This window comes from Dendrobates tinctorius, unplaced genomic scaffold (assembly GCF_039654945.1).
Source record: "Dendrobates tinctorius isolate UK_male_01 unplaced genomic scaffold, ASM3965494v1 ptg000024l, whole genome shotgun sequence".
Classification (NCBI taxonomy): domain Eukaryota; kingdom Metazoa; phylum Chordata; class Amphibia; order Anura; family Dendrobatidae; genus Dendrobates; species Dendrobates tinctorius.
This window is the reverse complement of record NW_027361692.1, coordinates 3,876,770-3,902,980: the sequence shown is the minus strand read 5'-3', so window position 1 is coordinate 3,902,980 and position 26,211 is coordinate 3,876,770. Positions and strand designations below refer to the sequence as shown.

Below are 26,211 nucleotides of genomic sequence, written 5' to 3'. Positions count from 1 at the left end.
GTTCCAAGATTGTACTGATGTAAAGTAAACATATGTGAAATGTTACTTATTAAGTTTTTTGTGTGCCATATCTCTATGATTTAAGGGCATAAAAATTCAAAGTTGGAAAATTGCGAAATTTTTTAAATTTTCACCAAATTTCCATTTTTTTCACAAATAAACGCAAGTTATATCAATGAAATTTTACCACTAACATGAAGTACAATATGTTATGAGAAAACATTGTCAAAATTACCGGGATCCATGAAAGCGTTTCAGAGTTATTACCTCATAAAGTGACAGGGGTCATAATTGTAAAAATTGGCCCGGTCATGAACGTGCAAACCACCCTTGGGGGTAAAGGGGTTAAGGGAATAAAAACTCTGATAAGAGTGCTTCTTTCATTTTTGTTAAGTCCAATTAGGCCTTATCAAACAGTTTTGACTTGGAGGGGAGTGTACTTCTTCCCCCAGTATGACATTGCCCAATCATAATCAGGCAACAACATGCAGAATAAAAAGAACACATCCTCAAATATTGCTCAGGTGAGTCCACACCTGTGTGAGATATAATGACAGATAGCCATGATCTCCTTGTCTCACCTCATGCAAGATTAGAAAGTACTAGGATTAGAGAACAGAAAGCTCAAAAATGTTAGTAATCTCGCCTATGTCTGTTAGCACAACATGAGCACCATCACTCTGCAGTGGATCAGGGAAGATTGTCATTAAAACTAACACAAGAGTAGCCTGTTCTGAGCTATTTTGGAGCATGTTCTTCTTCTTCTTTGTGTTACTGCTCGCTTATGATTGGACAACTTCATACAGGGGGGAAGAAGTATACACGGTCAGTGAAAACTCTCTGATAATGCTCTCTTGGGCTTAAAAAAATTAACTCATAAGATGGCAAAACCTTTGTTAATATCTGTACAAAAGAAAGGCAAAATTAGAAAATAAAAATACCCTTTCCCACACACATTTTATTATTATGCTCTATAGCTACCATCACATAATGTATCCTGTTCAAAATGAAAAATTTGGTGTTGGGTCCTCTTAGATGTTCTCCTGGAGGTTGTATCAACCTGTTGACAATTTTGTAACTAACCCATACACAACAGTACAGGAAATGTGTTCACTAATTTGGACATTTCCATCTATCAATTACAGTAGAACTAAGTACTTTCTATTTAACATATGATTGACCATGGGTAAAGGTAGATAATTCCTATGTAGGGTTTTCTAAATGACACATGCTATCTCATTTGATCTTTCTACAATACATAAACTTGTTTCATTAGCTCTTGTAAAGTATTCTATAATAAAGATCAAAAGATTTTGACTTTCTTTGTTGAAAAATCCACTAAATAGCAGCCTAGGAACATCAAAGCTCCACTATGAGAATACATATCTCTTTGCACTAAAGAATGTTTACTCACCAGGTGAAGGAATTGCTGTTCAAGTGCTCTGTATTCGGGGGAACTTTTATTGAACAGGTCATCAGAGAATGGCATATTAGTCACCCGTAGACTAAAGAACACAACAAGTTCTTTTCCCTTATCAGTAGAAGATTCCGCGCTAGATGTTAAGTGTTCTAATAAAGAGGAAGCTGTAGAATTACTTGTGAGAGTATCCATACTTGATGTAGAGGATTTGGTTTGTTCCCACTTGTTGTCTATTATTACTTCATTCTCTGTCTCTTTCTCAATACTGTGGCTGCCACTTTGTGTCTCAGTAGCATATGTGAAGCTTGATTCTAGGGCAGTAGAACTAGAAGCAGAAGGCGTCATTTTGTCCTTGTTACTATCATACTGATTAATGCTTTCAGTAGTGCTTGAGCTGGTTGACATTGGCGTTGTTCCTTGAAACAATGGAATTGATTCTTGAGTAGTTTGTTCATTTCCATCATCTATTTCAACCAATGGGCTTTCAGTTTCTCTTACTTTTGCCAAAGTCGTTTGTTCAAATGCTGATCCTGCTTCTTCAGACATTTCGTCAATATTTAGATTGGGTTTGTCCCGAATTCCGATTTCCAGAGTAGTTTCTCCAAAGTCTTGAGTAGTTTTGTCTAATAATGCTAATGGTTCTGTAGTCTTTTCTTGCATTAGCACATGAGTTGCTTCTTCAGGTAGATTAATACTAGAGACGGAAGTACTCTCTTCATAGAGAGAATGTGATATAGTTACAATATCTGGCTGCAGCTCTTGAGTTGGTGAAACAAATACTATATTGGGATCAATATAAGCGGGCAATGTTTTCACAGTACTGATAGAAGCCGGCTCTGCCGATGAAATTTCCCCCACTGGCAAAATGACATTAGCGTTTCCTGAGTTGAATGAATCCAAAGTGGGAGAACGAAAAGATGTTTTGTCAGTAGGCACGTTTACATCCATCGAGTTTTCTACATGAAACCCATCTGTAAATGAGAAAATACAAATATAAGTCTATTAATGTGTATTAAAAAGCCGATAGGAAAAAAACAGAGATGAAAATTAGTAAAACTATTTTTATGGAGATAACATATTTCCTTGCTCAAAATTCAGGTCATATGTATATTATGTTAACCCTGTTTCACTAAAATTGCATCAAGTCAGAAATGACTGGTCGGTAGTATGTAAAGTCCATAACATATTGTAGTACCCATACTGACCACTAGCTCTGATATCTCCCTTTACAGATCGTAATGAACTTATTATCTGACACATGGTGTATTTGAGTGTTGACATTGACATTTAATAGTTCATTAACAAATGGTTTACAAGCTGCTTATTAGTTCAGTTTGAAACATCTATTAATAAAAAAAATGTTTTATACCTATTTTACATTTTCCTTGTTTGCAACTGAAAATATTTTTTTGCATAAAAATAAGCTGTTTAATTTTAGTATTTTTACAATTCTTATCCATTGAAATCCATATGCATTATATAATTTAGGCTTGAGACTTTTTGATTGATTTTAAAGGGAATCTGTCAGCAGAATTTCACACTCCCAACTACTTATATGCTCATGTGGCTCTTTCATGGACAAATCCAGAAATATCTTTGCATTGTTAGTTTGTTCCTCCATTACTGAAAAATCAGCTTTTGCATTGATATGTAAATACAACTATGGATCTGAAGCCTCTGTCACACCAGCTCTATTCCCCACCCAGTGCTGCCTCCTTCTGCTTGTCTGACAGCCTCTAAGCTATCTCATTTCATGCAAAGGAGCAGTAAATCAAGCAGGTGGAGGTGGGGCATGGAATAGAGCTGGAGTGACAGAGGCTTTAGATCTACAGTGTCATTTGCATATCAATTCAAACACTCATTTCTTAGTAACAGAGGAATGGACTGGCCATGTATAGGTAATATAGGATGTAACGCCGGTGTGTTTGTACTTTGCTTCCCCGGCGTTACTCTGCATGTCTGCATTAACCCTTTGCTCCTCTCCTAATTAGCAGGGATACTGTTGTCTGTTACCGTTATGGATGCTGCTCAGTTCCCTGCCCCGCTGCGCAGCCGTACATGCATGCGTGTCTCCTCTGCTTTGCAAGACCACCCGCGGTCCCTGGCTGCTGCTGTGGAAAGCTATCCGTGGGTATAGGTCCTCTGCACTATGTATAGCTTCCCACGTGTGTTCAGGCATGCAGCTCTTGCCAGGTGTCCTCTGCAATGCTGATTTATGTTTGGCCTTGCTTAGGGTCCGCGGGCCACACCTCCCCTGCTTTTATGAGGAATGGGTGTGTGCTACAATTGCTGGTCCAGCCTGTCGCTGTGAGGCAGCTGCTATATAAGAGTTCCCTGCCCTGTGGGGCGTGGCCAGAGCTTCGCATTGAGTTCCTGAACCTAGCCATGTGAGTGTGTGTTCAGCTCCTTCTCTGATTCTGATCAGTTCTGGGGGAGCTGTTGCCTGTTGCTCTTCATCCCTGTGTGAGCTGTGTCTTGTTTGTCCGTCTGCTCTGGGGGCAGAAATACCCAGACCGCCCTTCCTGGAGGCTTCATATCCAGGCCCGTCCATGTTGTGTCTTGCTTCCTGAATCCCTGATCCTGGATCTGTCCCTGCACCTGATTCTGTTTGAATTGTGTCTTGTTTCTCTGCCTTCTCTGGGGGCAGAAATACCCAGACCGCCCTTCCTGGAGGCTGCATATCCAGGCCCGTCTATGTTGTGTCTTGTTTCCTGAATCCTGGATCTATCCCTGCATCTGACCCTGTTTGAACTGTGTCCTCTGTGTGATGTTCCTGAGGTCCCTCCATGTCTTGAACTCTGTGCCCAGTGACTGTGACTCTTTGCTACCTGACTTTCTGTGATTTAACCTGGGTTCATCTTGGAAGTAGGAGTCTGGTGTGTCCGCTGAGTTTCTGCTACTCTGTGCTTAGCTGGGGATTTGGTGCAATTCCCTGCCAGTTCCAACCCCCGGCGGGGTTTCCACCAGACCGCTTGGGTTCCTGTCTAGGTCGCTGCCAGATGTCCGGCCTCTCATCTGGAGCCTGATGACCGCGGCCTGATGTCCGGTGTCTGATGACCTCTTCCAGATGTGCTGTACCTGATGTCCTCTGCCAGATGTCCGGATCCTATGCTTCCCTGCCCGATGTCCGGAGCCTGCCGATCGCTGCCAGTGGTCCGGAGCCTGATGACTGCGGCCTGATGTCCGGAGCTGATGTCCGAAGCCTGTTGATCGCTGCCAGATGTCCGGAGTCTGATGCCAGTGTGCTGATGCTCTGAGATCTGAGTCCTGATGCCCTGCCTGTGTCCTGATGTCCAGTCCATGTTCCTGGTGTCCTGGTGTCCTGATGTCCAGCCTGGTGTTCCTGATGTCCGGTCCATGTTCCTGGTGTCCTGATGTCTGTGTTCCTGGTGTCCTGATGTCCGTGTTCCTGGTGTCCTGATGTCCATGTTCCTGGTGTCCTGATGTCCATGTTCCTGGTGTCCTGATGTCCATGTTCCTGTTGTCCAGTCGGTGTTCCTGTTGTCCAGTCTGTGTTCCTAATACCCTGCCTGTGTCCCGATGTTCTGCCAATTTCCTGAGTCCACCCAGTGATGACGTTCTCCTGCTGAGCCAGTGCTACGCCTGAGGCCTGAGAGAGAGGCCGCCCTAGTATACCGTGTCAGAGGATCCTGGACTGCATCAACCCGTGATGACTCCTGCCTTCGTCTGACGTCTGTCCTGGGTATGTGTCTGATGTTCTCCTGCTGAGCCAGTGCTATGCCTGAGGCCTGAGAGATAGGCTGTCCTGATATGCCCATGCCAGATGACCCTGGCCTGCATCAACCCATGATGACCCCTGCCATCGTCTGTGTGAGGTCGGTGTCTGATGTTCTCCTGCTGAGCCTGTGCTACGCCTGAGGCCTGAGGAAGAGGCAGCCCTAGTATGCTCATGCCAGACAACCCTGGACTGCATCAACCCGTGATGTCCTCCTTCCTTCGTCTGTTATCCTGAGACGTGTACTCTTACCTGATGTGCGGAATCGGGAGCCTGGCATTATGTTCTGTTTATGTACTTTGTTTTGACTTTGAGTAAACTTTATGTCTATACCTGAAGTTGTGTCGTGTCGTTCTGCCTCCTCGTAGACATGCTCAGCTGCCACAGACCCCGGACGCTACTCTTCCCTAGTCCGGGTAGGCCTGGGTCCCCCCTGTGGTCCAGTGTGTCCACATTCCGTCCCCACCTGGGATGCTCGCCCCACGTCGGCGTGGTAGGTCGACGTGGAGGCGCCGGCTCGGCCGCGAATGCGGTCGTTAGTCATGACATAGGACTTGTCTTTGAAAGAGCTACATATATATATAAATTGTTTGGGGTATGAAATCCTTTTGAAAGATTCCCTTTAAACTATCAAGGTACAGATGTATGTAAAATAGTACACTTTTGAGTAGCATGTAAAAAAAATAGCACTATAAAAAAGCCTCAGTGTCATCTTAGGATGTCTTCACACAAGGTAGATGGGGTACATTTTTTGGCACAATTTTGAAAAAGACACAGCAAAAAAGCAGTGGTTTTACAATTTTGGAAAATCATAGCATAATAATATACCATGACCTTATGGTATACCCTCAGGGTTCTTTCAGATGCTGGTTCTTGTGGGCTTTTTTAATTATCTGCAAGCATTTTAAACACATCAAACTGCATACGTGAAAGTCCCTTAAGACTTGGACTGTGCTTAACGGTAGAATTGTTTCAAAAGATTTCTTTTCTCAGAAGAAAATTACGTAAGCAACAAATCATTCCCATAAATATTTAACATGCAGTTTGTTAATACAGTTTATCTTTAGAAATCATACAATATTTATTTAATCAGGCGTACAGGCTAAGGACATAATCAATTATAATTTTTAGTTAAATGGCAGAATGTTCCGATTTTTCCTAATAGATTTTTGTGTTACATTGAAATTTATACGTGGAATGTAATGTGAGGTTTATAAATACAGTTGGTTAAAGTAACAACACTTCAACATTCCCTTTAATGGTGCAATCTCATCTACAATCTCTGCTTGCTGTCATCTGATGCTTACCATCCTGCCACATTCCCTTTAATGGTACAATCTCTGTTACAATCTCTGCTTACTGCCATCTGATGCTTACCATCCTGCAACATTCCCTTTAATGGTATATAACAGTGCCTGCTGAATGTTTGCTAAATTCATTTGTTGCATTGTACTCAATACTTAAGCCCCCGTCACACATAACGATGTCCCAACGATCCCACCAACGATCTGACATGGATGGGATCGCTGGGACATCGTTAGGCTGATCGCTGGTGAGCTGTCACATAGACAGCCCCAGCGATCAGGACCAGCGCCGCTGGTTTCTAATGTAAACGTCGGGTATCCTGTACACGCTGGTTTCCAAGGTAAACATCGGGTATCTAGGAGCCGCGTGACTCCTGGATACCTGACGTTTACATTGGAAACCAGCGTCGCTGGTCCTGATCGCTGGGGCTGTCTATGTGACAGCTCACCAGCGATCAGCCTAACGATGTCCCAGCGATCCCATCCATGACGGATCGTTGGTGGGATCGCTGGGACATCGTTATGTGTGACGGGGGCTTAAGTATTGAGTACAATGCAACAAATGAATTTAGCAAACATTCAGCAGGCACTGTTATATACCATTAAAGGGAATGTTGTGTACGCCGGTTTCCAAGGTAAACAGCGGGTATCCAGGATACCTGACGTTTACATTAGAAACCAGCGTCGAGCGTCGCTGATCGTTGGTCTGTCACTGCCACACGCAGCGATGCGTGCTGGGCAGCGGGAGACCAACGATCGAAAAATGGCCCAGGCTGCTCGAGCACGATCAGCGATAACCGGCAGGGGGGCCGGTCACTGATCCCCTGCAAAACACAAGCCGCGGAGACACCATCATATGTTTCTCAACGCAAGCAATGACTAGCCAGGTCTTTCCCCGGGAAGGAACAACCACGGGAAGGGCAGTCTCCAATGAAGGAAACCACCTATGCCAAAACATGGTATCCATCCACAGACAGCTGTTTCGGGGTATTGCCCCTCATCAGTGTGGAGTAGGAAACTGGCTAGTAGGAGCAATGCCTAGTAAAAGACTGTGAAAAATGAGGATGAATGAACTCATGGAGATCAACATCCAACACTGCGGAGACACCATCACATGTTTCTTAACGCAGTGCTCTAGAATCACTGGATACCTCATTTTTCACGGTCACTGATCCCCGTCACACACAGCGATCTCGCTGACAGGACCTTTACTGTTGTATATCCTTGTTGGGGTCAGTAGAGATGTTATCTGGTGCAAGGTGTTACAGCATATGGATGTAGCCAGGCCCTGTGCCTTTGATCATCTAACCTCCCCCTGGTGTGCTAGGCAATTGCTAATTTATCCTAAACCAGTTCCCACAATCCCTCTCACCTGATCCTCTACCCACTCCTATATATTTAGTAGCTTCCTAAGGGGTGCATGCATGTGAGGTCTGGCACTCGTCTCCCTGCAGCAAAAGTATCATTGCAGGTAAAGTATCGAGACGCTGCAGTTACTTCAACAGCAGTTAGTCGTGGCAGGAGTCAGGACCCCACAATGTGAATCTGTCTCTTTCGGGTATGTCTGCTGAGTAAGCACTTCCTATTACTTGGATCTAGCTTTTCTATTAACTCTCTAACTCCTTCACCATGTTTACATATGCCCTCATAGTGTTTGCTCCGTTAATACTCTCCTTTGCTATCCCCAAACCCCAGCACCCTCTAACCAAATAATCTTCTCCCCTTCCCTCTTACCTCCCCACCTGACCACCTCTACTGACCTGCTCCTCAACCTCAAATCTGTCCTAATTAAACATAAAACAAGCTGCCCACTCTCCTCCCACCTGCTCTCCCTTTCTCTGCTTCTCCTCACTGTTGGCGACATATCTCCAAATCCTGGACCCCCACAGCGCATACTTTCCAATACTACCCCTTCCTACCGTTCCCTATCTAATGAGAACTACCGCAATCTTTCCAACCTAAAACCCGTGCCCTTGACGCTCACCCCCCTGCTCCCTATCTCTGGAGCACTCTGGAATGCCCGCTCCATCTGCAATAAGCTTCATGTGATTCATGACCTTTTTCTCTCTCGCAATATTGCCTTCCTTGGCCTCACTGAAAAATGGCTGACACCCTCTGAAACCACTTCCCCTGCTGCGCTTTGTTACGGGGGCCTCCATTTCACCAACACTCCTCACCCTGGCAACAGACATGATGGAGGAGAGGGTCTTCTCCTTTCTTCCAACTGCACCTTTAACCCAATCCCACCTATTCCCTCCCTAATGCTCCCCTCTTTCGAAGTCCACTCTGTCCGCATCTACTCTCCCTCCAACCTCCAAGTGGCCGTCATATACTGATTTCCAGGCCCAGCCACTGCCTTCATTGACCAATTCTCTACCTGGCTTCTTCACTTTCTTTCAACTGACATTCCCACTATCATCATGGGTGACTTCAACATCCCCACTGATACACTTCAGTCTGCATCCTCCAAACTCCTGTCCCTTAGTTCATCATTTGGACTTGCTCAGTGGTCCTCCTCAGCCACCCACACAGACGGACATACATTAGACCTGGTCTTCACCCGCCTCTGCTCTCTATCTAACTTCACCACCTCCCCTCTCCCTCTATCTGACCACCATCTACTCACTTTCTCATCCCTGTTCTCCTCTCCTGTCACCATGTCCAGCAGCATGCGCAACCCCGCAGAAACCTCACATACCTAGACACCCACACACTCTCTGACTCTATTCTACCACTGGCATCCATATCCTCACTCCACAACACAGACGGTGCCACTGCTTTCTACAATGCCACTCTCGCATCAGCTATTGACGCGGTTGCCCCTCTCATTCATGGCAAAGTGCGACGTATCAACAGACAACGCTGGCACAATAACACCACTAAAAAGCTCCGGCAATTGTCCAGGATTGCAGAGCGGTGTTGGAAGAAAGCAAACTCGCAAGACAACTTCACTGCATTCAAACAAGCAACAACCTTTTTCAAATCTGCCCTCACCTCTGCTAAACAGGCCTACCTCACAACCCTCATATCTTCTCTATCCTACAATCCCAAACAGTTCAAAACTTTTAACTCCCTCCTCCGCCCACCACTGCCTCCTCCAACCTCCCTCATCTCTTCTGAGGACTTTGCCACACACTTCAAAAATAAGATCGACCAAACAAGGCGTCTTCATTGTTCAAACACCACAACCCCTTTGTATACCAGACCAATGCCTAAACCCTGCAACCATCCCTATCTAACATCACTGAAGGCGAGCTTAATTGTCTGCTCTCGAAATCGCACCTCACAACCTGTGTACTCGTACCCCATCCCACCTCCTCCCCAACCTCACCACCACTCTTATCCCATCCCTAACCCACCTCTTAAACCTATCACTAACTTCTGGTACCTTCCATTCTGCTTTCAAACACGCCACAATCACGCCTATCCTTAAAAAGCCAACCCTTGACCCAACCGCTATGTCCAGCTATCGCCCAATATCACTGCTCCCATTTGCTTCCAAACTCCTGGAGCAGCACATCCACGCTGAACTTTCCTCCCACCTCTCATCTAACTTGTTCTTTGACAATTTACAATCTGATTTCCGCCCCAATCATTCCACTGAGACAGCCCTGACCAAAATTACTAACGACCTACTTACAGCCAAAGCTAGCGAACAATATTCTATACTCCTCCTTCTAGACCTGTCCTGTTTTTGACACAGTTCACCACTGCCTCCTACTACAGATCCTCTCCTCCTTTGGCATCAAAGACCTCACCCTATCCTCGATCTCATCATACCTTTCCAACCTCACATTGAGCGTTTCCCACTCCCACACTACCTCCTCATCCCACCCTCTCTCTGTTGGAGTCCCTCAAGGCTCTGTTCTAGGACCCCTACTCTTCTCAATATATACACTTGGTCTGGGGCAACTCATAAAGTCCCATGGATTCCAGTACCACCTTTATGCTGATGACACCCAGATCTACCTCTCTGGCCCAGATGTCCCCTCTCTGCTGTCCAGAATCCCAGAGTGTCTATCAGCCATATCCTCCTTCTTCTCCTCTCGCTACCTCAAACTCAATGTGGACAAATCTGAACTCATCATCTTTCCTCCATCTCACAGATCTTCCTTACCTGACCTATCACAATTAGTGACATCATGCTTTCCCCCATACCAGAAGTCCGCTGCCTCGGAGTAACCCTTGACTCTGCCCTGTCCTTCAAACTGCAAATCCAAGCTCTTTCTACCTCCTGTTGCCTCCAGCTCAAAAATATTTCCAGAATCTGTCCTTTCCTCAACCCTCAATCTACTAAAATGTTTGTGCATGCCCTCATCATCTCCCGCCTCAACTACTGCAACATCCTTTTCTGTGACCTCCCTGCTAACACCCCCAGACCTCTCCAGTCCATCCTTAACGCTGCTGCCTGACTAATTAATCTCTCTCCTCGCTACTCCTCTGCTTCTCCCCTCTGCAAATCTCTTCAATGGCTCCCATTCCCTCAGCGTATTCAGTTTATATTACTAATACTGACCTACAAGGCCATCTATAACCTGTCTCCTCCATATGTCTCTGAACTAATCTCCCGATATCTTCCCTCACGTAATTTACGGTCCTCCCAAGACCTCCTTCTCTCCTCCACACTTATTCGCTCCTCACCCAACCAACCTCCAAGATTTCTCCCGAATATCCCCATCCTCTGGAATTCTTTGCCCCAACACATCTGACTAGCAACCACATTCGGATCCTTCATACAGAACCTGAAAATCCACCTCTTCAGGAAAGCTTACAGACTGCATTGATCCCACTGCCTCCTCACCACTCTCGGAGCTACTGCCTCACCAACACCAGAGCTGCTGCAACCCCCCAACCCACTGTCTCCTTCCCCACCATCCTGTAGAATGTAAGCCCGCAATGGCAGGGTCCTCTTTTCCAGTCTGTCATTGTTAGTTTGTTTACTGTAAGTGATATCGTTAATTTGTATGTAACCCTTTCTCATGTGCAGCACCATGGAATCAATGGTGCTACATAAATAAATAATAATAAAAAAGTATATTTTATTTCTTAAAGGCATAGAAAATTAGCAGCAATACTATGGTAAAGAATCACTTCCATTTTATCCCCTTAATATATTGATGTCCACATATTATAAAGCACTGTGTTCTTACAATTGCTCGTTTTGACATTCTACCAAATTACATCTTCTCTGTTCTCTGCGCTACGTAGAAACAGGAAGTCTCTTGTCCGTGCATTTATCATTCCCCTCTTCAACTCCCGACCCAGCTGCTCCACTCCTCCTCACTGCCATAGATGCTTGCAGTGATTGATTAGCTATAGAGAGAAAATTGACCTCCTGTTTCTACATAGAGCTTAGAAGGATTTAGCTAGTCAGTTTTTAATCACGTGATGTCATAGAACTAATGGGAAAAAAAAGAATAAGCTGAGTAGAAAGGCAAAATGAGCAATTGTAAGTCCACAGTGCTATATAATATGATGATTGCAATATATTAAGAGGATGTTAGGGTCCTGACAGCGCCGGCATACAGCCTCCGCTAAGCAGGGACTCACCCGCACCGTAGGGACCCCTGGGGACAAGAACCGCCGGAAAATAAAGATGCACAGGACCTGAATGTAGGAGTTTAGCAAGCCAGCATAGGACCTATGGTCATGTGAACAGTCATGTGACTGCAAGGGGGCGGGTCTTAGCGTCCTGCTTTCAGAGGAGGTAGAAAACTCAGAGTCAGGCAAAGCAGAGGTCAAGCACAATACAGGCCAGCGAGGTACAGGAGGGATAAACATACAAAAGTTCAGACAAGGCCAAAGGTCATACACAAGTTATCAATACAGTACCAGGGAAGAGACAGAACGGACAGTCAGGGCCAAGCAGAGATCAAAAACCAAACAGACGTAGAAGGTACCAGGCAGAATCCAAAGCGATATCCAGAGAACAGACCGAGTCGTACACAGAGAATCAAGCAACCAGAACACAGCATAAACACACTCAGGGGTCACCACACAATGCCAAGGGCGAAAGTATAACTGACGGGGGATGGGAGCTTCCTGAGGCTATAAGAAGCCTCCCCAGAACCAATGAGAGGCCACCATAATAGGTCCCAGGTGTGCAGGTGAGAGTCTGCACTGAGATCAGAACATTAACCCCAGAAGTGCCGGTCACCCAGCACTGGTATCATGACAGAGGATACATTTTTTGAAGGAAGTGCTTCTTTAACATTTTCATGACCAGCTCATTTACTGTTTTGCCCTGCTACATTTTTTTTATTTTTCTGTTGACATACTGTAGACGTATGAAGGCTTGTTTTTTATGTCATAGGATATAGTTTTGGATGGCAACATTTATTTTGCCACTTAATGTATTCAAAATGGGAAAACAATCCAATTGAGATGAAATGATTAAAATAATGCAAATACATCATTGTTTTTTGAGTTTTGTTTTTACAATATTCATTTTGCATTTTCACACTTTGTTTTATACCTTTTGAGTAATACTGAACACAGACTCAAAAAATTAAGGAGATGAATTTAAAGAATGATCTGATTACTTTGTCTATATTTCATTGTTTAAACCAGAACTTTTGGAATTTGAAAATCAGACACAAAGGATTGTTGAACGGAAAGTAAAATTTTTCTATTAAATTAACCCTCTCATTTTTATCTTGAGTGGCAATAGTTTTTGAAGACAACCCAGAATGTTTTATTTTTTTATTCTAAAGTTCTAAATCTGCCTTTTTTTTTTTCAAAGATCATTCTCCGTGCAGACGCTTTATATAAAACCTAAATTCGTATTATTTTTTGCTTTGTCCAACAATGACTGCAATACCACAACAACATAGCAAAACATATTGCTGCACAATCACTTTGTGATTCAGGTGCCATGAAAGGTAATACACCATAAATAAGTAGTCTAGCTCACTGGCAGAAATGATCCAATATACATCTACAGCTGCAGTGAGCCAAACATAATTGCAATACATTCGACAGCATAAAACATCAGCCCCTGTCGAAACCCATTTAAAAAAAAAAGGCTAGAAAGATAATTCTGCTTGCAACATCAGTATGATTCACTTATGCAATGTGGCATATGTTAAAGGCATGGATAATGAGAATATTTATGGATGCGTTACAGATTACAGAATGGATTACCCTTTTCCAAAGTTTTCGGCTTTTTGCTACTAATTCTCATTCATTCATAGTTTTTATATTAAAACATAGAGACATGAGAATTACAAAGAAAACTAAGCATTGATATGACATTCACAGAACAGCAAGTGGCATGTGTGGGTGAAATTGATTACTGTGATAATCAGAATTTCAACAATGCCCTTTAGGAATACATTATTATAATTCCCGTGAGACCTTAGCTATGCAAATCCGAAATGCTCGATTATGTAAGAGAAATTAGGAATACTGCTGAATATTTCATTTATGTTCTAAGTTAGTAATATAATACGTGTTGTCATTTTAATTGGTTTGCAAGTTCACTATCAATTATTCCACTGGCTGATGTACTTGAGGTTATCACTGATAGATCTTGGATGGTTCATTAACCCTAGTTATTTCTTTCTAGAAGACCATATTGAATGTGTGTACTCTTTAGAAATTTTGCTGTGTTGGAGATAATTAAGGACTATGACTGATATGATGTTGTGTTTAGAATTACAATTTATGGATGGATTTATGTGATTAAAATAGAATTTCAAACCTCTTTCTGCCATAAGGAATGAATAGAGTGGTCGAACTTGATCTTTAAAATGAAAAATACGAACACATTTATTTTTTAATATTGGCCTCTTATGCAACTTCCCAAGGTGCTCACTAAACTAAAGGTCCTCAACATCAAGGAAATAAGAAAATGGCTGCATGTTATTGGGCTATGCACTTGACATGGCCGAAATTAAGACTTCTTCACTGACATCACTTCCTGCACTGTAGCTACTGGCTGAAGCTGCACATCACATACTTCCTGTTCTACCTGCTCTTGCACATAAATTATTTTAGATAATTCAGATTTTCTGTTTCAAATGCAAAAATCTAAAAAAAAGCGGGGAGCAGATTTCTATTACACCAGCCAATGCGGGGATAGGTAGAACGACAATCTGAGAAGTGAAGCTTTATCTTGTAACTGCAGAGACGGAAATGATGTCAAACATGCAGTCATTCTGTTATTGTCTGAAGTGTAAGGAATTTTTTTATTGTGCAAAGATCTTTGAAAACTTGTAATCACATGATGTCATAGACTTAATGGAAAAGGGAAAAATTAGCTGGGTAGAAAGGCAAAATGAGCAATTGTAAGTACACAGTGTTATATAATATGATGATTGAAATACATTAGGAGGATAAAATCTTTGATGGAAGTACTTCTTTAACATTTTCATGACCAGTTCATTTTCTGTTTTGCCCTGCCACTTTTTTCTTTATTTTTCTGTTGACATAGAGGTATGAAGGTTTGTTTTTTTGTGTCATGGCATGTAGTTTTGGATGGCAACATTTTTTTTTTACTACATAACTTTTTTCCCAATTTAATACATTAAAAGCTCTTGTAATTTTCCTAATCATAATGGCTTAATTTTACTAATTATGAAAATTTGGCTGAAATGTAACTTCAAGATTACTCAAAGGCAACCTGTCACCTGATTTTTCCTGCCGAAACTGTAGACAGCATGAATCAGAACGTGACTGCATGATTACAGCCAGGTATATTTTTCTCTTAAACATTATGTCATTTTAGAGAGTGTATAGTTTAACATTCAATTCAGGGATCATAGCTGGAGACTATCCTAGTGCTGCTCCACCCCTGGGAAGGCTCTACCCAGCACTGATTCACAGGTCACTCCCTTGTATGTGTACTTAACAAGAGACCTGTCAATCATTGAGAGTGGCGCTTGGATCTTTAAAGTTTATTTTCTCAAACACCACAGCGATTCAGAGAAATATATGCCTAGCTGCAGTCGTGCAGTCAGACACTCATTCATGCTGATCGTGGTTTGGACAATGTGAATCAGGTGACAGATTCCCTATAGCTATTTTTTCTGCTAAACTATGAGCTGCTTAGGTAGAATACTAACTGCAGATGAGTGGATGAGGCAAAATTCAAATTTGCTGTTCGGATTAATTTTCCAGAGAAATTCAATTCATGTAGAAGCTATTTTTGGTCAATTTAATGTCCCGTATTCTGCTCTGGGGTCTGAAAAGACCCCAGAGCATAATAAGCATGAGATTAAAAACAAACATACTCATGTTATTGTTCACTTCTCTGACTCCTCCATTCCTAACCATCACCTATCTGTTCCTTTCCCCATCTTTAGATTTCTGCCAATCTTGCTGAAATCCCTGTTTCCCTCATGCTGGGTTAGTGAGTCGGGACATCCGGCTTTGAGGAGTCCTTATTCGTTAAAGGTGCATGCAAAGTTACAGTGATGTCATGACGTCATGCTGTCATAATGTCATCAGCGGGAGCGGCAGCAATCTGCAGATTGCATAAAGGACTGGATACATGATGCAGAGCAGCTGGAGATGTGAGTATAACAGTTTTTCTTTATTTTTTAACATTCTGATTGCCTTTAACCCATTTATGACATATAGTTACATCATATATCATGTCCCTGACTTTGCTACTAGTTCATACACTGAGACCCCATCCTTCCCGCCAGATCTAGGCTGATTTAATCAGCTATAATATGCCTCTAACAGGTGAGGGTGAAGCAGAGCTCGGCGCATGGATAATATCTTGCCCAATCTCTGACAGCAGCATTTAACACACCACAATGGAGGGGGCCCTGATGCTGATGCACTGCTATGTGTACAAGCGATCAGATGATCGCAGTTTCAAGTCTCATAAAGGGAAAATTAAATACAGTAAAAAGTAAAAAAAAAGTTTTAAAAAATAAGAAAAAATAAAAAACACAAAAGTTCAAATCAGCCTGTTTTCCCCAATTAAAATAAAACAATTAAAATGTGTATATATACATATTTGGTACCACTGCATTTGTAAAAGTCCAATCTATCAAAATAGAACATAAGTTAATCCAATCAGGGAATGGTGTAAAGAGAAAGAAATTGAAAAACCAAAATTATGTTTTTTTTGTCCGCCCAAACATTGCAATAAAATGTAATAAGAGCCAATCAAAACTTAATGTGACCTACCAGACTTATGTTACATATCCGATATATATATATATATACACAGTATATATATATACGGTATATATATTTTGAGAAAAACTAGTAAATTAGTGCCATGAAATAAAATATTGATATATCCTGTTTAAGCACTGTAGTCAAACACCAGCTGTCTCATGGGAATCATGATGACAGCGAGAAGCTGCTGAGCTGATAATGTTGCAAACGCTGATGTGTAAAAGTAACAGACTTTGTTTCATATATATGCGGAATGCATTATTTACAGCTATGAACAGTTGGAGAGGTATTGTTTGTATTATACATATGACAGTAATTAGTTAAAAAAGATTCAAGAGCACAACTGTGACCTAACCCATTTGTTTCAACTGAAATCTGTTCATTTGTTATTGTAAAGGAGCAGATTGATCCACTGAAGATCAAGTCTAAGTCTAATTTCTTGAAATATGCGGTTTTATGCAATTTCGAGATTCGATTCTCGATTGACAAAATAAAAACTTGCCTGGCACCATTTCACACACTGCTGAAGCATCAGAGAGTCGGCTATCATCATTTAGTGTTCCTTGTGGCTCTTTCCATCATGCCCTACAGCTATGATATCTTATGATTTATGATACCTTGTATAGGGGGGCTCAATACCTGAGACATCAGAAATCAGCAATACTGATTGGAGCACAGTTTGTACAGCAGAGTCGTTTTCCTTCTCCAGAGTCACAGTATAAGGTTCTCTATCATGTAGAGCGTAAGCTTTTATGGTCAGAACGGGTACTCTCCACACGTGTATTTTCATAGCAATTACAAGCTTCCCGGTATTGAGATTTGTGCAAATTTATGTAGCGTAAATCACATTTTTGAAGAAAATTTATGAAGTCGTAAAATTAAAATTTCAAAAGATCTGCTCATCTTTATTTGTTATATATGCACACTGTTATGTGAGTCTTATATTTTGATGCAAATATATTTATGACTTGATACAGTTGATGGAGAACTTGTCAGAATGTTTTAAATGTTTTAGCGACCCTCGACTTTTATACTGCACAAGCACCTAAAAGTTCTCTGATTGCAGTCTCTAAGGATCTCCAAATCCGAAGTAGTTCCAATTGAAGTGTCATTTTGCTAAAAATTAAGTTTGAAGAACATTCCTATAACCCTACCTTAATAAGAAATGACATAATACACCTATTAATAATGGTTGTTAACCCAAAGCATGTAAGCTTATGAATTTTTAATTTTTTTGCTGTTTTTCATCATATTTTTAATTGTACAGTAACAGCTATGCTTTAACATTTTCCCATTGGTGCTGAAGCCCAGTCATCATAGACACTTCTTCCAACTTTCATTTGGATACCAGCCTACTGTGTTCCTACACTCCGTGCACCACACCACACTATAACCAGACGAGGTCTACTAGGGTTCCTATGTTAAATCAAGTGTTTTTCACACTAAATTGTCCTCCCTGGAAGGTGAGCTGATTACCCTTTTTACATTCCCTAGAATATTTCAGCACTTAAAGGGGGTTGTACAAGTTTGCAATATTGGTTATGTCCACCAAATATTCAAGACAATGCCTTGTATGATCAGCTGCTACCAACCCCCCGCGATGGCACAATGTAAACAGTGAACACAGCTGAACAGCATTTTTCATGGTACTATAGCTCAGCTCCTATTCAGTTCTTGGTCCTTCTGTGATTGCAGTGGTCCAAATGTAGGCATGCCCACCGATTCTCACCATGAAATGTTTACAATACTGCTTCGGCTACTGTGTTCGCTTTACTTTTTCTCTGCATAGGGGTGTTACCACTCACCTTCTGCACTATGGCTCCATTCTAGTGAATAGACTACCTGCAGTTCCCTAACCACTCTCTCTGAGCGTTGACCTGCTGTTTTATGTCGTTTAGTCTCATATGGTTTTAGTTTCCTTGTTAGGCAGAGGTGACAGGGTTAACTTTAAGGGCCAGTCAAGGTTGGGAAGAGTTAGGTGGGCTAAAGAAGTTAGTTCCTGGTTGTTGGTGTGTTGTAGAAAAACTACTATCTGTGGCAAGTCATGCTGTAGAGCGCATACGATATCCACATAGTGGGGGAATTCATACTCTTATTATTGGAATGGCTGCCGCCTAGTGCGTCACTTTACATTAATAGTTTTGAGTGATGAATGTAAAGTTAATGATTGTGTAACATCTGTATGGAATGGATTTTTCAGATGCAGTAATTTCTGTAATGAAGTGATACAAGTTAATCACCTTTACACTTATCACTATTCCATATAATTAATTACTATTCTAAGATTTCTGCTTGTCAAGCACAATATTTAAGGCAATTAAATAATGCATACAGTTAAAACCAATCTGGCAGGTCTCTTACAACAACCATTTGAGGGTAACAATGGGAAAAAGGAAGATGCAGAAGATGGCAATATTTAGTACAGTTTTCCTGGGTATGATTTAGTGGTTTAAGTGCTGGGAGGACTGATTTCTGCGTGTACAAACTCATACAAGAAAGGCTGTCAATCACTCTTTGTGAGCAGGAAGAATAGAGACTTAACAGCTTCTTTTTCAAGAGATCTGGTATCATTTAAAGCTTAAACAGTTTTAAAAAATGAATAAAAAGAAAAATATATCACCAATGAATAAAAGGAAAAAATATATATTTCACCTCTCTATCCTTTACCATCTTGTGAGCTAAATTGGGCAGCTATTGATTTTACTGGCTACATATAATATTACATTTTCTCTGTATTGATTATTGCAGGCAGCTTACTAAACCACTGATTTTGCTGGGTGCCCAAGGAACTGGATTCATAGTGATTAGCAGATTTTATACATTGTGACATTGAAAATGACAAGTAAAATGACAATAAAAATGCATAAGGTAAATAGTATATAAATAATGAAAATTAATGGTTAAAGGGGTTGTACCAGAGGATGTGATAAGTAAAAAATAAACTCATGGATACTCATTTACCAGTACAGAACCTGGATACAGCACTGGCCCCTTCTTGGTCTGCATAGAGACAGGACGTGTTGATGTTACCTTTACAGCGACCGCCGGACCGCTGCTACCTGTGGTTGGCTACAGTTGTCAGGTGACTTGAACAGTGCATAACTGAATGTTTTATAATGAAGTGCAGCTAAAAGTCTACTGAGCACAGCAGCCAGTCAAGGGTGGCAACACTATGGCAGCTGGTGGAACAGTGTCATTACTGCTTCCGGTTTCTGTACATATTATGGATCTGTGCTGGATACAAGTGAGTGCCGGTAGGTAAGCATGAATGATTCTTTTTTTTTTTTGCATTTCCTGTTCACTGAGTGAAGTTTTTTTGCCTAGACAACCCCTTTAATGATGTGTAGAGAATAATCATTGGTGAAGGAAGGTTTTTTTGCCTTTTTAATTTTTTTCTAACAAGGAAGGTGCAGATAAAATAATTAGAATTAAGTATAACTATCTTGACCCGTGCAAAATTTTTGCACATTGGTCGTCGGGGAGACAGACAATTTTAGAAAAAGCAAACTGGTCAAATGTAAATGTATTTCATGAGATGATGAACACAGACAGGTATTTATATATGTAGATTAGTAATACAATAAATTGGTTTGATAAGTAGAGGCCAAAAAATGTCTTCCGGTTGAGGTGCCACCTGCAGGTTACTGTCTTTCTGCAAGTTTATGAAAATGAATGTTTAAACTGTATTTAGCGATAAAATTGTGAATGTGTGGTTTGTTTTGGGGCGAAGTAATCACCGAAAAAGCAGAGCATGTTTACAAATGTGTTTGCATATGTGACTCACCTGCAGTGAAGTGTGCAATCCTCCAATGTGCCTGAAATAGGCTGGGCAAGCACTTGAGCAAGCTAGAAAGACCCCAAGGCAAATGTTTGGATTTGTTTGTGATGTCTGTAAGCAGCTTAGTGGTCGTGTGCTGCCACCTGCAGGTAAATTGACCTTTCAAATGGTGTATCATTTGTTTGTGTAGGTGGAGTATGAACGGAGCAAGTGGGCAATTCAAATGTGTTTGCATATGTGCCTCACCTGCAGTGAAGTGTGCAATCCTCCAATTTGGCTAAAATAGACAGGCCAAGCAGTTCCGCGAGCTGTTAAGCCCCCATGGCAAATGTTTGGATTTATTTGTGATGTCTGTAAGCAGTTTTGTGGTTGTGTGCTTTGGGATACTGTGGTGCCACCTGCAGGTCATTTTTCCTTATGCAAGTTTATGAAAAATATTGTTTAAACTGTATTTTGTGATGAAATTGTGGATGTGTGGTTTGTTTGGCTATGTTCTTGCTGAAGGGGGCAAGTTTACCTTTCAAATGGTGTATCATTTGTGTGTGTGTGTGTGCAGTATGAACGGAGATACAAAGTAATCACCGAAAAACAGTGTTTAGAAATAATAGAATAGATGATTCTATTACAATAGAACACACTGATAATGGTTTACGGTTTACAGAAAGGCAATGCCCTGTTGTCTTACCTTGTTGAAGTATGCAAGAGCTACAGTCTTATGGTGGAGGGAATGTGTTGATGGCACGGATGGCGCTGTGTTAAAGTTTGGAGTTTTTTTTATACTGTACTGTGTTACCTTTGGTTTGTGTATATCATCGCCCTGCAATCCTACATGATGATGTTGAAGATGATGGTTGCTGTATCTCCCAAGTAAAACAATTCATTCTCGCACAATGTGTGCTTAACGGGGTTGTCCACTGCTAGGACAACCCCTTCTTAACTAAATGTTCGGCCGCGATAAAATAATTAAACCTATACTCACCTCTCGTGCCGACTCCGTTCCAGCGGTGTCGGCTGTGATGAGGTAGAATGACATGTGATGTCTGGCACCCAATCGGTGCTGGCATCACTGTTTCCACCTTTGGACAAACTGAACATGAAGAGGAAGTCTGGGATCAGATGTCGGCGTCACTTGTCAAAACATTGAATCACTGCCCCGGGGAGAGCGAGTGCCAACATTGCAGGAATGGCGCTGGCACGGAAGGTGAGTATAAGCTTTATTTTTTGTTGGGGACAAAAATTCAGTTTAATAAAGGGTTGGTGGTGGACAACCCCTTTAATGATTCTGGTGAAAATCTACAACAAGTTATGGGTCACAGACAGATACAGAGCAAAGACTCGGTAAATCGACTCACACAAGTGTAAGAGAGAGGAAGAATGATCAGCACCTTCAGAGGATAATATAATAATGGCATTGTGTTATATTGATGCATTTCTCATTTGCTGCATTGATTTATAAGTGTACTGTGAAAACGAGAGCAAACTGTAGGAGTTTTGGGTAACAAAAGGTTAGCAATAAGTGGGAAACCCATGGAGGGATTCAGCTATGCAAGGAGCTGTTCAGGCCTAGTACACCACAGTGCCTGTAGTTACAGCACAGTGAGTATCAGTCTGACAGAAAGCAAATTCTACCAGAAAAGCAGTCCAGAAAAAGTGACAAATGCGTTATCCTGGATGTGTGTACATTTTAGTGAGAAGCTGGGAGAAGCCCAAAACAGGAACACAATTTGAGGACAATGTTGAAGCAGAGTTGCTGGTTGTCCCGAGACTGCTGTGGGATAGACAAGGTCGTCCTGATACAGTGGTGGATTGCAAGTTGCCAACCTTTAGAGAAGGAATTCTATGTCTTTCCTCATGGATGCATATGAAAAGGTAGCTGTCGCAGCCGATGTGCAAGAAGTAGCAAAGACGGATTTTGCTAAAATGGATTCATATGACTGTGAGACTGTATTGAACAAAAAATATAAAGTATTACCATGTATAACCATTTATGTTAAAACTCTGTCAACTCCAAATGTGAATAATGTCCAGATAGATGATAGTTGTCTGTTATGTCTTTTCAATTTTTATGTAATTAAAGACTTTCTGTTGGTAACTATAATGGCCTGTAATTGCCCTTCTCTTCCACCACACTACATCACTGACCATTGCCATTGGCCTCCAAGGGAGCAGTACCAATACTGAGAGGGAAGACATTATCACTACATCACGTGTTTCACTGGTGTTCAGGGTTTCCAAACCATACTCGGCCTTACACAAGTCATTCATGTAATCCTCCAGAGGTTTTAATCTCTGGAGTAAAAATAAGAAACTCGGTATATACTGTGGCGTGGCTAAGGGTTGTATAATCGATGGGAGATATGTGTCTCAGAGATGGCTTGTCTCCGTAATGTAAGGCATAATAGATATTGCTATATTACTGTTTTGCAAGGACCTGTGGTGAGGTCACAGTCACGTGAGTAATCAGCCGCGGGGTTCGTGGGTGTGGCTACACCCTTATAATGTAGCCTGCTCCTGAACCAGGCAGCTGTATGTGGGGAGAACTAAGCCTCCCGTGTGTGCTGAAGCTCCAGGTTGGAGCCTGGCTTAATGGACATTTCTGTTCTAGTTTGCCTAAGCTAAAGGCTATTTTCATTGCTACTTGCTGCTTGATGGGTTTATGACGCAATAAACCGCATGAACTTTAAAGGAACCTGCCTCCTGATTGTCTCCTGCTGCACCTGAGTGAGTAGAATGCCTACAATACATATAAGGGAGAGAAGAACAAGGGCCAGTTTCTTAGTGCTTAAACTTACAGTGGCCAAACTGAATTATGATAATTACCAGCTATGAAAGTTTAAAATGGAAATGTTTACCACAAATTAATAGTCAAGAAAGGGACAAGATAAGCAGACAAGAGCCATTTAGTGGATGATATCAAATGAGTCATATAAGACATGAGAACACTGCATGTGGCATGCAGCACAAAGTTGCATAAGATCTAGTGTAAATACAAATTATTTCTGCTGACAAAAACTGTGCAAAATGACACTCAGCAAAGTAAAGTATCAGTAGGCGCACATAAGTGATAGCACAACTGAGATGAGTGGGTGAGGATATAAAAGACAGTCATGATGCATCTTTATTTCTATGCAGTTTATGTAACACTAATAGTGCACTGATTAATGCACTTGAGTCAAAGCCTGGAATGGTTCGAACGGAAGCCAGATTGTATGTTGCCAAAGAACGAATTAGATAAGAAAAGGGAGGAAAGGTCAGTGTGAACATGCTTCTCAAGGAGTTTGGAAGTGAATGGGAGCAGCGATATGGGGCGATAGCAGAATATACCGATTGGGTCGAGGGATGGCTTTTTGAGGATAGTTGTGATTGTGGCATGTTTGAAAGCAGAAGGGAAGGTGCCAGTAGTTAGTGATAGGTTGAAGAGGTGGGTTAGGGATGGGATAAGAGTGGTGGTGAGGTTGGGGAGGAGGTGGGATGGAGTCGAGTGCACAGGGTGTGAGGTGCGATTTCGAGAGCAGACAATTAAGCTCCCCTTCAGTGATGTTAGATAGGGAAGGTTATGAGGTTTAGGCATTGGTCTGGTATACAAAGGGGTTGTTGTGTTTGAACAATGAAGACTTGCCTTGTTTGGTCGATCTTATTTTTGAAGTGTGTGGCAAAGCCTTCAGCAGAGATGAGGGGGGGTCGGAGGGGGGCAGTGGTGGGCAGAGGAGGGAGTTAAAAGTGTTGAATAACTGTTTGGGGTTGTAGGATAAGGACGATACGAGCTATGTAAAGTAAGCCTGTTAAGCAGAGGTGAGGACTGATTTGAAGTTGCTTGTTTGAAAGCACTGAAGCCATCTTGCGAATGTGTTTTCTTCCGCCACCGCTCCGCATCCCTTGACCCTTATCCTCACTAAAAGCCAAAGCTTTTTAGCGAGGTAATTGTGCGATGGTTGTCTATTGATTTGTGGCACTCTGCCTTGAATGAGAGGGGCAACCGAGTCAATAGCTTACAATAGGTCTATTACCTCTCTATTCTACCCTAATACATTAAATTAGTAATACTGAACCCTTTTTAACTTACATCATCAGGGAAGTTTTAATTAGCGGGAAATATGTATTTCCTATGTTTTGCTGAATGCATCTTTTAGCAAGAAGCTTCCTATAATCCGAAACACACGGTTTATTACAGGTTTATAGGTACAATAAATAGAGGTGAAAAATTTTCATTGTTTTGCTGCATAGTTCAAGAACTCAGAAAAGTGAAATTATGTAAAAATCAAACAAATTGCGGAAAAAAGTGATGTAATCTTTAACCCAGCTGTGATCATAGACTGCAGCTTCTTTCCTCATATTTACTATTCCAGACAGGAACAATTCAATATGAAAAACAATCAAGACATCAGTCCTATATTATTTCAATATGCAAACAGTAACGACATGAGTAATACTGGCTTCTAGAAACAATGACATTCTTCCAAGCTTCTGCAGCTTGAGGAGACAGAACACATCAAAAATGATAATATATGCAAAGGGAAAATGAGAAGATGGAAATAACTGTCTTACATGCAAACGCTTAGCAAACAATGAGATGGAGCCCCCGTTTCCCTGACAGATCATTTGTTCCTTCCAGATGTGCAGTGAATTCTCTTGTTTTGTGAAGTATCATAACAATGTGGTTAGAGTCCTTCTCACTGCTGCTGCTGAACAGGAGCCTATCTACAGATAAATTGCTCCTAGCAGAACTTTCTAAAAATGATGTTATGAAAGGCCAGCGGCAATACACAAAGCTAGATAACAGCGTGAGTGAAGTTCTGGCTTCCATACAATCACCAATTCTTAACTGATTGAAAGTGACAAGGAAAGTGACTGATCAAAAAAAAAAGATTCTGTGCTTAATGCTGAGTCTACCTCTGCTTTTAAATGGAAATCCGAACTTAAAAGGGTACAATATATCATGAATGTAAATATTCAGTACAAGAACAAATCGCGCACAGTGGGACATTGTCAAATACTGTATAAACATTGTGACAAACAGTCTTTGTTAGTTGCGCAGTGAAAATAATCCTCATAAATGATCTATAGCATTGCTCTAAAATAAGCAGTGTGCAAATCGCTTTTGAGATCTTCTTGATAAAATGTTCCTGGCGTTTTTAATATAAGTCTTTGGAGAAAGGCTAATAAATATGCAAGTATATTGATTTGTACTTTCTTACCAACGCACTTATTAAGTTACATGAAGCATTTCATGTTCTTTTAACTTGGGTTAGAACACACTGTTCTCAAATGTATTGTAAATCTACGTATAAAGGGGATATGTCACGAGATATCACAATGCAAACAACTACATACCTAGAAATATTTCATACACCTGATGAGGCTGGTGTGCGTACTTTAAAAATCTATTTCAAAATAGCTGAATATATTTTTTGAAAGTTTTATTTAAGGCTAGTTTCACACTTGCTTTTTTTTGCAGCGCGTTTTTCCCGCAAAAAAACGCATTGAAAAAACGCATACATAAGCATACAACTGCTGCGTTTTTTTCAAGCATTTTTATGAGCATGCATGAAAAAAACGCAGCGTTTTTATGCGTTTGTATGCGTTTTTAGCGCGTTTTTACCGCGTTTGCGTTTTTTTCCAACATTTTTAGGTGGCCCCTCACACTACCCAAACCATGACTTTACTAACCCTAACCCTGACCCTAACCCTAACCCTAACCCTGACCCTAACCCTAACCCTAACCCTGACCCTAACCCTTAACCAAATCATACTTAACCCTAACCCAAACCCTAAACCCTAACTAACCCTAACCCTAACCCTAACCCTGACCCTAACCCTAACCCTAACCCTGACCCTA

At 41.5% G+C, this 26,211-nt stretch overlaps 1 protein-coding gene across 1 annotated transcript in view; it reads right to left on the bottom strand.

Annotated features, from left to right (window-relative positions):
* IMPG1 (interphotoreceptor matrix proteoglycan 1) overlaps positions 1–26,211 on the bottom strand; it is a 428,352-nt gene that overhangs the window by 28,893 nt on the left and 373,248 nt on the right. The window contains exon 13 of the mRNA XM_073569420.1: positions 1,415–2,391. Within this exon, the coding sequence (XP_073425521.1) occupies positions 1,415–2,391 (977 nt within the window). The remainder of the gene's footprint in view (positions 1–1,414; positions 2,392–26,211) is intronic.